Source organism: Melozone crissalis, unplaced genomic scaffold, assembly GCF_028551555.1.
Source record: "Melozone crissalis strain CALT ecotype California unplaced genomic scaffold, PUWL_Pcris_2 ptg000029l_1, whole genome shotgun sequence".
Taxonomy (NCBI): Eukaryota; Metazoa; Chordata; class Aves; order Passeriformes; family Passerellidae; genus Melozone; species Melozone crissalis.
The window spans coordinates 980987-995238 of record NW_026535807.1 but is presented as its reverse complement, the minus strand read 5'-3'; the positions used below and the strand labels follow the sequence as shown (position 1 = coordinate 995238).

The following is a 14252-nucleotide window of genomic DNA, read 5'->3' as shown; positions in this document are numbered from 1 at the left end:
GGCGCTGCGCAGCGGCGGCGGGCGGGGCGGGGGGCGGGCGGGGGGCGGGCGGCCGGGCCGGTTTAAAGCGGCAGCGGCGCGGCGCGCTCCCAGTGCCGGTGCCGGAGCGCGGCGGGCAGGGCAGGGCAGGGCAGGGCGGCCGAACCCGCAGCCCTCCCCCGGCCACCCCATCCCGGCCGGCCCGGCCCCCGGGGAGCGCGGGGCAGCGCCCGGGGGCGGCGGCGGCATCACCATGGGCCGGCCGGGCAGGGTGCTGCGGCTGCTGGCGCTGCTGGAGCTGCCCTGCTGCCTGCTGGAGCTGCTGCTCGGGGAGGCGGCCCGCGGGCAGGAGATGTACGCGCCCCACTCCATCCGCCTGGAGGGGGACATCACCCTGGGCGGCCTCTTCCCCGTGCACGCCAAGGGCCCCGGCCCCCCGAGCTCCCCCTGCGGGGACATCAAGAAGGAGAACGGCATCCACAGGCTGGAGGCGATGCTCTACGCCCTGGACCAGATCAACAGCGACCCGGACCTGCTGCCCAACGTCACGCTGGGCGCCCGCATCCTGGACACCTGCTCCCGGGACACCTACGCGCTGGAGCAGTCCCTCACCTTCGTGCAGGCGCTCATCCAGAAGGACACCTCCGACGTGAGGTGCACCAACGGCGAGCCGCCCGTCTTCGTCAAGCCGGAGAAAGTAGTTGGAGTGATCGGGGCGTCGGGAAGTTCCGTGTCCATTATGGTGGCCAACATCCTCCGGCTGTTCCAGGTAGGGCCGTGCCGCGGGGCTCCGCCGCTCCCGCCTCCCCTGTGCCTCTCCAGGTGCTCCATCCGCCTCCCTCCGGAGCAGCTGCTTCCCCTCCCCGCCGCCCTCTCCCTTCTCCACGGTGCGTGGCGCTTTCTGGATTTATCGCCCCATTTGCACGAAGCAATGCCTGAGGGAAAAGAGGAAACGAAAAAAAAAAAAAAAAAAGGAAGAGAAGAGGCGCTGGTTGCGCTGGGTTTGCGTTAGCGAGAGCCACGGCTCGGCGGGGATGGATGCGGGCGCACGGATCCCGGGGGGCACGGCCGGCTCCGCTCCGCTCCCGCACGGAATGCCGGCGGTGCGGGCACGGCCCGAGGGTCGCGGGGGGTCGGGACAGGGTGGGCAGGGGGTCAGGAGGGGCTTTCTCGGCCGAGCCGGGGCTGTGGGGGCAGCCCCAGCGCCCAGCGCCTGCCCGGCTCGGTGCCGGCTCCCTCCCGAGCCCGGAGCGGGGGCAGCGGGGGCGGCTCAGCGCCGGGCTCCGGGGCTCGGGAGGAGCGAAGGATGAGCAGAGCCGGGGGATTACAGAGCCGTGTGTGTGTGCGGGGGAGATGCGCTGCAGCGCTGCCCGCTCTCCCCCTCCTCGCCTCTCCCCCGTTCGCGCTGCCATCGCGCCCGTCTCGCCCCCGGCGCCGCGCCTCGCTGGGTGTCGGGCACGGAGATTCGTCACCCCCGCTCTTCTCCTGCCCCAGGGCCGTGCGGGGCCATCTGGCCGGCTCTGGCCGGGGTTGGATCCCCCGGAATGAGGGGGTGTCCCTCCAGGGCTGGGGTGTCCCCCCGGCATGAGGGGATGTCCCTCTGGGATGTGGGGGTGTTCCCCTGAGGCTGGGATGTCCCCCCGAGGCTGAGGTGTCCCCTCGGGACCGGGATGTCCCCCCGGGATGAGGGGGTGTCCCCCTGGGACCGAGGTGTCCCCCCGGGGCCCCGCAGCAGCCGCCGGGCCCCAAGCGAGCGCCGGGTGCTGCTCGGCAGCGATCGCGGGTGCGGTGACAGTGACAGAAGCGCCACCAGATGCATCGTGAGCAGCGGAGTTCTTCGCTCCCTGTCCTACGCCTTCGCATGCGGAAGGTGGTGGAGGGATTTTTTTATTTTTGTGCAGCGGGCGGAGAGATCCCCCGCGTTTCCCAGCTGGAAACTTGTGAGGCTTTCACGGCAGAGGCGCTCGGTGCTGTAGCAGCCGCCGAGCCTCCCGCTCCCATCTGCTGCCGGTGCCATCCGTCCCCGGCCGAGCCCAGCGGGGCGATGCTGCCCTGAGCCGTGCCCGGGCATTTCCCTGCCATATTTATTTCGTGATATCACACCCGCGAGCCGCTGCTTTTCCGTGCTCGCTCCATCGTGGCGGATGGCAGCGCATGGCTGCAGTTCAGCGCTGGATCCCCGGGTCTGTGTGCCCTCACCGTGCCGTGCCTCCCGCTCCGGCTCCTCCCGCTCCCCTGTGCCCGGATCCGCCTGAGCCCGGCTCGCCTTGTGCCCGGAGCCACCCGAGCCCGGTTCCCGTGAGCCCGGAGCCCCCTGTGCCCGGTTCACGTTGTGCCCGGCTCACGTTGTGCCCGAGCCCGGGTTCAGCCGCTGCCAGGAGCGTGGAGGAGGCAGCTCTGCCACTCCAGCTCCCATCCCACCGACATCCATTCTGAGGGAAACCGAGGCACCCTTAGGATAATGCCACAATACCTGCAAAGCCTCTGGTGATACGTTACTTGTCAGAAAATAAGATATTTGGACAGTTTCTCCATGTAGAGATATTTATATAAACTAAATGTTTTAATGTATTGTGACTAAGCATCTGTTCAAAACTGCAATTTAACCAGATCATCCAGAAAGCAGGAACTGGCCCATGCTGAGGGAATTTACTGAATATCTATTTTACAGCTTGGATGAGCCGCCTTGAAGCAGATCTTTCATGCTGTAAAACTGTTCCCTGTTGTCCTCTCCTCCTTCAAAACACAATTTAGAACATGCTCAGCCACAGAGAAATAGAAAATAACTATTTTAGGAGGAGAAGTAGACCTGTTCAACAGCTAAGTGTCATTGTGTGTGGGTGGATGAGAAGCTCTAAGTTAGCGGAAAGAAGAAAACCAAGTACCAGTCACAAAAAATCTTGTTAACCTCAGAACTCTCTGAAATTGCTGAGTGTGGCAGCCAGCTTGTTTCTCAGGGGTCACCGTCGGTTTTGCTGCCTGGGGCAGTGGGTGAGGGGAGGGTGGATGGCTCTTGAACGCTTATTTGCATGCCCAAACTGGCTTTTCCCTCACATCTGGTAGGTAAAGGTTCTGTGGAGGCCCCTGCAAAGAAATCCTAATGGAGTTTGTGCCTCTCTGACAATATCTTGGGAGAGAAGTATTCGTGCTGTGCTTGCTGTAGGGAGCAAATGGGTGTAAATCTGTATCTATAGAAATACATAACCCATCCAGAGCACAGCAGGGCTTCCTCAGGCAGCTCCTGCTGCTCCAGGCGCTTCTCCCCAGGAGGGGCCAGGTCCGTGCAGGCTCTTCATCTTCCTCTCTGCATGGGAGGCAGTGCTGGCTGTGCCTGCAGCTCCCTCCCGGCGCAGGGGCTGCGAGCAGCCTCGGCCAAAGCCAACAGGTGCAGCAGCAGGAGGGCCAGGGCCGGGCTCCTGGGGCTGCAGCTCATCCCTGCAGGTACTGCTGGGGGAGCTTTGGGGGAGCTTTCCTGGGGTGGGGAACGATGGGGGGACCCCATGGCACTGGGGGTTTGCTGTGATCAGCCCCTGCCCTGCTCTGCAGCTCTGCCCTCACCCAGCCCTGAGCTGCTCCTCGGGTAAAAGAGCCTGGAATGGCTGGGGTGGGAGGTTCTCCAGGGATGGGGCAGGCACAGGGCGCTGCTGGAACCCAGCTGAGGGGCTGGTGCTGATGGGGCCAAATGAGACTTGGGGCTGGTCACTGCTCCTGCTGGCTCCCTAGGACGTGTGTCAAAGGCAGGGGCGTCTTCCCAACACAATTCTATCAGTGCGCACCAGTAAATAGCAGCCCGGTCATAAATTAAATATCTCTCCTAAAAATAACAGCAAAATAATTTGGAATGCTGCTTCCAAATGCACCAGGGAGTTCAGGCAGGATGCTTTTAGGCTGCTGGTTTTGCTTTGGAGAAAATGCTGTCCCTTTGCAGGGCTGTAGCTTTCCCTACAAATGGAACCCCATGATAAAACCATGGTCAGGGTGCTTCATAGGAGTAGAACCATGCAATATGGGGAATATCAGCACCCTGACTCCTCTTTTAATGCTGCAAGACTTATTTTTGTGCTCCCTGCACTTATTTTTGTGCTCCCTGCAAACTTCTCCTGACAGATTTTCATAATGAGCAAATTACTGCTTCAGGTTTGTGTCCTCGGTGGATGCAATTTGGAAGAGTCAATCAAGAATAATTTTGTTCTTGTCTAAATCCCCGTGGGGTTTCATCAGGGGTGGCTCTGGTGGCCCAGAGGGGGCTGTTCCCGAGCCCCTCCCGGGAACTGTGCAGCAGAGTGGGCTAAGGCAGTGCAGGGAGGCTGGGAGTGCAAATTGGAACATCCCTGATCTCCCTGGGGGTGTTGGCTGCCTTTCCTTCCTGCCGAAGGAGGAAGATGACAGTTGCAGTCCTGCCTTCTGCTCCAGACACAGTAATCACAAAAATGAGATTATTTGGAAAGGAAGGGAGCTTAAAAGTGCAGCTCTGAGTTGGATGCTGCTCTTTTCTTGCAAAATGCACACGCTGTTGCCAGGCTCTCTGGGGGAGGCTGTCGGGCTGGGGATGGGATGGGATGGGATGGATTGGGTTGGGATTGGGATGGGATTGGGATGGGATTGGGATGGCGTTCAGCTGCTCCAGGGAGCGAGGGGAGCTCTGGATCCTGCTCCTGCTGGGAGTGCTCCTCAGGCACAGGGAGGAAGGGCAGGGCTGTGTGAGAATTACAGAACCATCTGTGATCCCATGGTTCCATCAGATCCCTCAGAAGTGTTTGCTTTCTGATGAATTCCATATTGCTGATCTGATCAGTGTCTAGAAACTCCTTGTGATTCCCAGGAAAATGTCTGCAATGGTTGTTCCTCCATCTCTTAGTTCAAGTTTCTTGCAGGAATGTGGGATCCCATTCCATGGGAGATAATTTCCATTCCCAGCCCACGTTTGAGCCCCTCCTGCTGACCCTGCCCTGATGAGATGCTGGGGAGGTTTCATTGCTGGAATGTACCTGGGATCCCACTGGGGCTTGGGAGGAAAACTCCCACATTTCAGCAGGGTTTTTACCTGGATGCTAATTTATTAATCCTGACCTGATTGTTGCATTTTCCTCTCCTCACTTCAAACAGGACAACACTTCTTAGGCAGTGGAGTAATGATTCATTTTAGAGAAGATATTTCAGGAAACTCCACATTTTTTGGTTTCCTACACAGAGAATGTAACAAAAAGCTGAAAATAGGAAACAGCAACCTTTAATTCTTTGCCTCCTCTCAATAAAAAGGAGTTTTTGTGTTCTTTAATGAGCTTTCATTTCAGCAGCCCCTGATTATTTGTCCTTGCTGGTAGTGAGGCCCTGACGTGTGTCAGACCCTGACCATGCAGGGCTGTGCCTCAGCTGGGAGGCTGCTCCAGAGAGGTGGGATCTGATTTTTCCTGGATAAATAAAAGGCCAGGAATATCCTCTCTTCAGGAATTCCACATGGGGAGTCACTAATGAGAGGCTGGAGGTGCTGGGAAGGTATTTTTCTGGAACGCTGCGTTTGGGAGGTAAAATTCATTTTCTCGACAAGGCAGAATTCAATTTGAGCAATAATCTTGGCTCTTAATCTGTTTTCAAGTGTCTCTCTCAAGGCAGGAGGGACTGCAAAGGGTCATTTGGAAGGAGAGCGGTTCTGCCAGGAGAGGGATGCTCATCCATGGAGAGGGACAGGGAGGGACATGGGCACGGGATTCAGGGGTAACTGGGGCTGGCACAAGGGGTGCAGGGACAGGGAGAGCACATTTCCAGCAAGTTCACTTGTGCAATTCCCAATTTGCTCTTTGAAACAAAGTAAGGTGACCTCTCTGGAATGACAAGTGGAGGGATCATTTCAAGGCATTAATTTTTATATAAGAATTATTGATCTGCTTTGGAATCTCATAACAGTAATACTACAAAACTACATGTACTCTGTTCCATATTTTATTCTATTAAATGAGTTTTGCTTGGAGGCATTAAAGCCATCCAGCACAATAGTGTTTCATAAGATCAGATGTTGTTATTTCTATTTATAGTGGTATTCAAATTAATCTCAATGAGTGACAATGCTGAGTGTCCCAGACACTGGACCATGATGAATTTTATCATAATTTTGGGAGATACCAAGCATGTAATGAAGGCTGTTTGGCGAGCATGGAATCCAATACAGCCAGGCCATTAGTGGGGTGAGAGGGTACCCAGGCAGAGAGGGCTAAAGGAGAACAAGGATTTCCAGAGCTCTGCTCCTTCCTGGTGATTCATGAGCTCCTCCCAGGCCCTTCTGCTGAGGCAGTGCAGTTGTTCTGAGCCACCACCACCGCTTCAATGGCAATAAAGCCTGCTCCTGCTCCTGCTCCTGCTGCTGGCCTGGGCCAGGGACAGGGAAAGGTGGTGGCCCTGTCCCTCCATGGCCACAGCTCCCTCCTGTGCTGCCCTGGCTGCAGTGAGCCCAGCCCTGAGCCTGCAGAGCTCTGCAGCCCTGCCTGCTGCCCCACGAGCAGACACTGACACTTCTTGGGGTGGGCTGGAGCTCCTCGGTGTCCCCAGGGCCACCATGGACTGGGTGTGCCCTGCTCTTCCAGGGGATGTAGGTGGGTGCAGTGGCTGCTGTGGGGGTGTCCTGCTCCATGGGCTGTGTGTGCCCTGCTCTTTCAGGGGATGTAGGTGGGTGCAGTGGCTGCTGTGGGGGTGTCCTCCTCCATGGGCTGTGTGTGCCCTGCTCTTTCAGGGGATGCAGGGTGGGTGCAGTGGGTGCTATTGGGCTGTCCTGCTCCATGGGCTGTGTGTGCCCTGCTCTTCCAGGGGATGCAGGGTGGGTGCTATGGGGCTGTCCTCCTCCATGGGCTGTGTTTTGGAGCAAAGCCTTTTGCAGCAGAGCGGTGTCAGGTGCAGGATGGGGCACCCCGGGCACACCCAGGGCTCCCACCCCTTTTGGGGGCACAAAGTGCCCCTGGCTGACAGAGGGCACCCCAGGCCCCTGTGGCTGTGGGGCTGAGGACACTTTTGCTGTGTCATTTGGGGTCTGGAGAGCATTAAGTTGCTGGGTGAGTGCTGGGCATTCTCCTCTCCCTCAGGTGTCGGTTGATGCTGGCTGTGCCTCCCTTCCCAGCCCTTTGAAATGAGCTTGGCAAATGCTCCCCAAGCCCTGGGACGTGCTCCTGGCTGGAGATCAATCACCCCTGGGATCACTGAGGCACTTGGGCTGCCTGGCTCTGGCTGGCACTGGGAAGAGGAGAAGCCTGGAGAGCTCCCCTTGGCAGTGCCCTGCGCTCCTGAGGTGCTGCAGGTCCGTGTTTGCACATTCAGGGCACATCCACCAGCTCTGTTTTGGGCTGGGTTCTTGGGAGAAGAATGGGCTGAGCTGTGGGGGTGGAGGGGAGGGCTTGGAGCAGTCACAGGTCACAAGATTTTGTCCTGATGACGGTTCTGCTCAATGCCTCTGAGCATGGTTGTATATGAGGGTGTTGATAGAATAGATAGATAGATAGATAGATAGATAGACAAAAATATCATTGTTGTGCATTCTTACACTGTAAATGTGAGCTGTTTCTTCAAGGTCTTGCTCAGGGCTTGGGCTGGGAAGGAGAGAGCTGTGCTGGGCTGTGCTGGGTGAGCAGAGGATGGAGCACCTCTGGGTGAGCCCTGGCACCTGTTTGGCTTTTTGGTCCTGCCTGTCTGGCATTAATGTGATGTTAGGACAATCAGAACAATCAATGATGGGTGATAAATAGAGAAAAGACGTGGTTTAGGAGTCCTGATCCACCTGAGAGGCTTCAGCAGCACCAGCACCAGGCTGTGCTGGGCCTTGGCTGCTCCTGTGTGGGGAGAGCCAAGGGAGGAGAGGCTGAAGCTGCTGGGAGCCAGGGAACAGCATGGGAGGTTGGTGTTGGCTGTGTAGGGTGAGAGGTGCTGGAGAGAGATGCTGTGCAGGAACAGCTGCCCTCCACCGCAACAGAGCCCCTGCAGCCGTGCCAGGGGTGCCAGCAGGAGCAGGGGTGCCAGCAGGGCCAGGGAGGGCACAGCCCAGGCAGCTGGCACCCTCCTTAGCCCAGGGCAGTGCCCTGCTGGGCCACTGCCAGCTCACAGGCTGGGGAATCTGGAGCTGCTCTGGGTGCGATCCTGGAGCTGCTCTGGGTGCGATCCTGGAGCTGCTCTGGGTGTGATCCTGGAGCTGCTCTGGGTGTGATCCTGGAGCTGTCTGTGTGTGATCCTGGAGCTGCTCTGGGTGTGATCCTGGATCTGTCTGGGTGTGATCCTGGAGCTGTCTGGGTGTGATCCTGGATCTGTCTGGGTGTGATCCTGGAGCTGCTCTGGGTGTGATCCTGGAGCTGCTCTGGGTGCGATCCTGGATCTGTCTGGGTGTGATCCTGGAGCTGCTCTGGGTGTGATCCTGGAGCTGCTCTGGGTGCGATCCTGGATCTGTCTGGGTGTGATCCTGGAGCTGCTCTGGGTGTGATCCTGGATCTGTCTGGGTGTGATCCTGGAGCTGCTCTGGGTGTGATCCTGGAGCTGTCTGTGTGTGTGATCCTGGAGCTGCTCTGGGTGTGATCCTGGATCTGTCTGGGTGTGATCCTGGAGCTGCTCTGGGTGTGATCCTGGATCTGTCTGGGTGTGATCCTGGAGCTGCTCTGGGCGTGATCCTGGAGCTGCTCTGGGTGTGATGCTGGAGCTGCTCTGGGTGTGATCCTGGAGCTGCTCTGGGTGTGATCCTGGAGCTGTCTGTGCGTGATCCTGGAGCTGCTCTGGGCGTGATCCTGGAGCTGCTCTGGGTGTGATGCTGGAGCTGTCTGGGTGTGATCCTGGAGCTGTCTGGGTGTGATCCTGGAGCTGTCTGTGCGTGATCCTGGAGCTGCTCTGGGCGTGATCCTGGAGCTGCTCTGGGTGTGATCCTGGATCTGTCTGTGTGTGATCCTGGAGCTGTCTGTGTGTGATGCTGGATCTGTCTGTGTGTGATCCTGGAGCTGCTCTGGGTGTGATCCTGGAGCTGTCTGTGTGTGATCCTGGATCTGTCTGGGTGTGATCCTGGAGCTGCTCTGGGTGTGATCCTGGAGCTGTCTGGGTGTGATCCTGGAGCTGTCTGGGTGTGTGATCCTGGAGCTGCTCTGGGTGTGATCCTGGAGCTGTCTGTGTGTGATCCTGGAGCTGCTCTGGGCGTGATCCTGGAGCTGTCTGGGTGTGATCCTGGAGCTGCTCTGTGTGTGATCCTGGAGCTGTCTGGGTGTGATCCTGGAGCTGCTCTGGGTGTGATCCTGGAGCTGCTCTGGGTGTGATCCTGGATCTGTCTGTGTGTGATCCTGGAGCTGCTCTGGGTGTGATCCTGGAGCTGTCTGGGTGTGATCCTGGAGCTGCTCTGGGTGTGATCCTGGAGCTGTCTGGGTGTGATCCTGGAGCTGCTCTGGGTGCGATCCTGGAGCTGCTCTGGGTGTGATCCTGGAGCTGTCTGGGTGCGATCCTGGAGCTGCTCTGGGTGTGATCCTGGAGCTGTCTGGGTGTGATCCTGGAGCTGCTCTGGGTGTGATCCTGGAGCTGTCTGGGTGTGTGATCCTGGAGCTGCTCTGGGCGTGATCCTGGAGCTGTCTGGGTGTGATCCTGGAGCTGCTCTGTGTGTGATCCTGGAGCTGTCTGGGTGTGATCCTGGAGCTGCTCTGGGTGTGATCCTGGAGCTGCTCTGGGTGTGATCCTGGATCTGTCTGTGTGTGATCCTGGAGCTGCTCTGGGTGTGATCCTGGAGCTGTCTGGGTGTGATCCTGGAGCTGCTCTGGGTGTGATCCTGGAGCTGTCTGGGTGTGATCCTGGAGCTGCTCTGGGTGCGATCCTGGAGCTGCTCTGGGTGTGATCCTGGAGCTGTCTGGGTGTGATCCTGGAGCTGTCTGGGTGTGATCCTGGAGCTGCTCTGGGTGTGATCCTGGAGCTGTCTGGGTGTGATCCTGGAGCTGCTCTGGGTGTGATCCTGGAGCTGCTCTGGGTGTGATCCTGGATCTGTCTGGGTGTGATCCTGGAGCTGTCTGGGTGTGATCCTGGAGCTGCTCTGGGTGTGATCCTGGAGCTGTCTGGGTGTGATCCTGGAGCTGCTCTGGGTGCGATCCTGGAGCTGCTCTGGGTGTGATCCTGGAGCTGTCTGGGTGCGATCCTGGAGCTGCTCTGGGTGTGATCCTGGAGCTGTCTGGGTGTGATCCTGGAGCTGCTCTGGGTGTGATCCTGGAGCTGCTCTGGGTGTGATCCTGGAGCTGTCTGGGTGTGATCCTGGATCTGTCTGTGTGTGATCCTGGAGCTGCTCTGGGTGTGATCCTGGAGCTGTCTGGGAGTGATCCTGGATCTGTCTGGGTGTGATCCTGGAGCTGTCTGGGTGTGATCCTGGAGCTGTCTGGGTGTGATCCTGGAGCTGCTCTGGGTGTGATCCTGGAGCTGCTCTGGGTGTGATCCTGGATCTGTCTGGGTGTGATCCTGGAGCTGCTCTGGGTGCGATCCTGGAGCTGCTCTGGGCGTGATCCTGGAGCTGTCTGGGTGTGATGCTGGAGCTGCTCTGGGTGTGATCCTGGAGCTGTCTGGGTGTGATCCTGGAGCTGCTCTGGGCGTGATCCTGGAGCTGTCTGGGTGTGATCCTGGAGCTGTCTGTGTGTGATCCTGGAGCTGTCTGGGTGTGATCCTGGAGCTGTCTGGGCGTGATCCTGGAGCTGTCTGGGTGTGATCCTGGAGCTGTCTGGGTGTGATCCTGGAGCTGCTCTGTGTGTGATGCTGGATCTGTCTGGGTGTGACGCTGGATCTTCCCCGCTGAGTGTTAGAGCAGAGCCCTTGTCCCCATGGCTGTCCTGGTGTCCTGGCACAGCATTTGCTGCTTTAGAAGCACCTCTGGCTAGCCACAGCTTGGTGCTGAAATAATAACACCCAGGTAGATCTCATGGGTGGCTGGAACTGAACCCTGGGGTTTCATGGCAGCTCCCAGAGCACAGACAGCACCTCCCCAGCACAGACAGCCCTGAGTGCATGGAGTTGTTTCCCATGTGAATCCCACCAAAACCCTGTCCTAATGGATAGGACCAAGGCCAAATTCAGTTTAATGAAAAATGGCAGGAATAACTACAAAAATAAAGACAAAGTGTCAGCTCAGATTTGGCAGGAAGTTGTTATTTTTGCAGGAATAAAATTCAGCACTAATAGAGATGGTTTAGTGATTTTTAAAGCAGGTAATTTGGTGGCAGGGCTCGAATGCACAGAAATTATATTGACAATAAAAATTAATTAAACGGCTTTTTGTGGGTTTGTAGTTTTTCTGTCTGACAGCAGTACAGAAAATCTCCGAGTAACTGGATGACCCTTACGGTCCCTTCCATCCCAACCCCTTCCATGGATGATGACGCGAAGAAAATCATCTTTTTGAGATGTGGCTGCTGTGGCTACGTGGAGGATTTGCAAAGGAGGAAGAGATGGTTTGATTCTCCAGCAAGCCTTGGACAACTGGGATGGACAAGTGGAATCCACAGCTGGAATCCACAACTGGCAGGGGCTGCCCAGGGAGCTCAGCAGTGCCCATCCCTGCAGGTGGCACCTGGAGGTGGCACTCAGAGCTCTGGGCTGGGGCCAAGGTGGGCATTGGGCACTGCCTGGGCTGGGAGGGCTGTGCCAGCCTCAGGACCCTGGGACTCTGCACTGGCAGCTCCTTGCCTGTTCCATCTCCTGCAGCAGAACGTTGGTGTCCCAGGTGAAGGGGTTTTGGCTTCACAGGATTTTGGAAGCTGGCACAAAAGGATGAATTTTCCGTCTGCCTGCAGTGCCCAGGGTGGCAGCAGCCCCGAGGGAGTGACAGCTCCTGTTTGGCCAAACTGGAAATGTGGGAATGAGCAGTGGCCTGGGGTTTTCCAGCCCCACGAGGATCCCAGGGCAGCTGCACAAGCCCTTCTGTAACACACCAGGATGCCCAACGGCTCCGTGTGAAACAGGAGCACAGCAGAGGTAATGGAGTCCCTGGAAAAGCCACTTTCCTTCTTCAGGAATATTTCAGTGATGTGATAAACTGTGAAGAGCATTAAATCCACGAAGAAATGAAATAAATCCCAAATACAATTTTTCCCACCTGTGAAAAATGTATTTTGCTGGGGAATCGAATTGTTGTTAAAAAAGGCCTCCCACCCCTGTGCTTATTTCCTCAGGAAGAATCTCCTTGCATTTCAGAAGAGAATGAAATAACTCTGAGAACAGAAGCAGGAATGGGAAGCACAGAATGAGGAATGGGGCTGAGAACTCATCTGTAAAATGTCCTGCTCGAGCCCAGCCCAGCCTGTGCTGCTCCCTGTGGCAGGGGAAGGCTGAGGTGCCTCCTGTGCTGTGCCTGCCACGGCTCTGCTGGCAAACCTGGGCATGGAACAGCCAGGGGTGGTTCTGGGTGTGCTCCTGTGCTGGAGCAGTGAGTCTGCATCATTTTATTTTGTGTCCTATAGTGACAATAAGGCTGGAAAAGACCTCCAGGGTGAAGTGCAGCCTTTGGAGTAGATCTGGGGCTCCTCTGACCCCCAACACAGCAAGGCTGGACTGCAGGAGGAGCTGAGAGGTTCCATCCCAGAAGCAGTAGTGGCAGTTCATAGCAATCTGCACAGACTGGCTGCTGTGTGTCACTCTGTCCAGCAGTGATGGGCAGACTTCAGGCCATGCTTTATTGGTGAACACTGCTTTGCTTTGCCTTTGCTGCTGTCTCACAGCAGGGAGTTTTCAGCAATGAATGTGTGTGCTGTGCTGTGCTGTGTGTGCTTCTCCCTCTTCCCAGAGCAGCTGTGGTGCCCCTGGATCCCTGGCAGTGCCCAAGGCCAGGCTGGACACTGGGGCTGGAGCACCTGGGACAGTGGGAGGTGTCCCTGCCATGGCAGGGGTGGCACTGGGGGGGATTTGGGGTCCCTCCAAGCCAACCATTGCAGGATGCCGTGGCCCAGGAGGCAGTGGCACTGTTTCAGAGCTCGTGGTGCCCTGCAGGGAGCCTGGCAGGGCAGTGCCCAGTGCTGGTGAATTCCCTGGCACGCTGAGCACAGGGAAGGGCCGCGCTCAGGGAAGTGACAGCCTGTCACTGCACTGCACAAAACACTCTCAGGAGCTGGAGCAGTTTAAAAATAGCAAGCAGGGAGCAAATGGCCCGGCAGGGAGAGCAGCCCTGGGAGAGCTGGAATTGGCCCTAATGGGCTCAGGCTGTGCTGGGGATGGAGGGCTGGGAGCTGCGGGGGAGCACAGGCACTGCTCCTCCTGGCCCTCAAGCAAAGCTGGTTTTGTTCCTCGTTTGGACCGAGAAATGCTCAGGCTTGTCTGGGTGCAGGAGGGGCTGCCGGGGCTGGGCTGGGGCTGCTTCTCCTGGGGGTGGTGGGGAGCAACAGCAAACCCAGGGCTGCTCTGGGACCTGCTTTACATTGCACAACCCAGGAGCTCTGGCAGGCCTGGGTCAGGCAGTACCTGGTTTCAGAAAGCAGTGCATCACCTGACTCCTGCCTGCAGCAGGTGAGTGCTTGCTGTACGCCCAGGGAAGCAGGGATGTGATTTTAGCTGATTTTTATCCCGCTCTGGGGATAAAAGCAGCCCCAGGGACCTGCCAGTGCCCAGGGATGCGTGGCAGATCCACAGAGCGGGGTCTGCTGTGCCTGTGCTCAGCTGTGGGGGAGCTCCTGCGGCCTCAAACTTGGCAGGTTCACAGGCAGAACAGAAAAACAAGGTAAAAAAAATTATTTTTTTTTCTTTGCAGGTTATTTTTTCCCCTTCATCTTTCTCCCTGTGCTCACATAAATCAAGCAAAATGTGGTACAACTGGAATCTGTTTTCCTTAACAGTTGGCAAAGTGGTGTCTGTGCTATTGAACCTGAATCCTTTGGCAGATGCCAAACCCACAAAGCCCTTCCCGTTTTATTTTAAAGCCGTGCTGCTCATCCTCGTTCCAGGCATCACAGATATAACAGATATATTTGGAATTCATTGTTTGGGGTTTTTTGATCTATAAAATACAGCCTGTCATAGAAATGGGTGTGTAACTCAGCAGAGCTTGTGTGGGATGTATAAACCCTTCCCAGTGAGGACTGTGCTAAGGATTTGTCTGGGGAAAGATGACCAGGAAGGGTTTGACCTCCACCCTGCCCATATAGCAGTAAAAATACACAAATGACTGCAGTGACAGTGCATAAAGGGCTGGGTTTTGCCTGGAGTGGATTTGCCAGCACAGTGGCAGGGCCCTTACCTTGGGGTTTGGCTCGTGGTTTTAGGGACAGACACAAACCTACCTGGGAATAACCAGCCCCGTTTCCTCCAGAGCC

At 57.1% G+C, this 14252-nt stretch overlaps 1 protein-coding gene across 5 annotated transcripts in view; it reads left to right on the top strand.

The window, feature by feature from the left end:
• The first annotated feature begins 203 nt into the window (after positions 1-203).
• Positions 204-14252, top strand: part of GRM7 (glutamate metabotropic receptor 7) — a 168912-nt gene continuing 154863 nt past the window's right edge. For 3 of the 5 annotated variants that reach the window (XM_054281305.1, XM_054281302.1, XM_054281303.1), the window contains exon 1: positions 205-748. In XM_054281305.1, coding sequence (XP_054137280.1) covers positions 233-748 — 516 coding nt within the window. In that variant the 5' untranslated portion in view covers positions 205-232. Of the gene's footprint in view, positions 749-14252 lie in introns of all 5 variants that reach the window. The other 2 variants (XM_054281306.1, XM_054281307.1) reach the window with 1 other exon arrangement.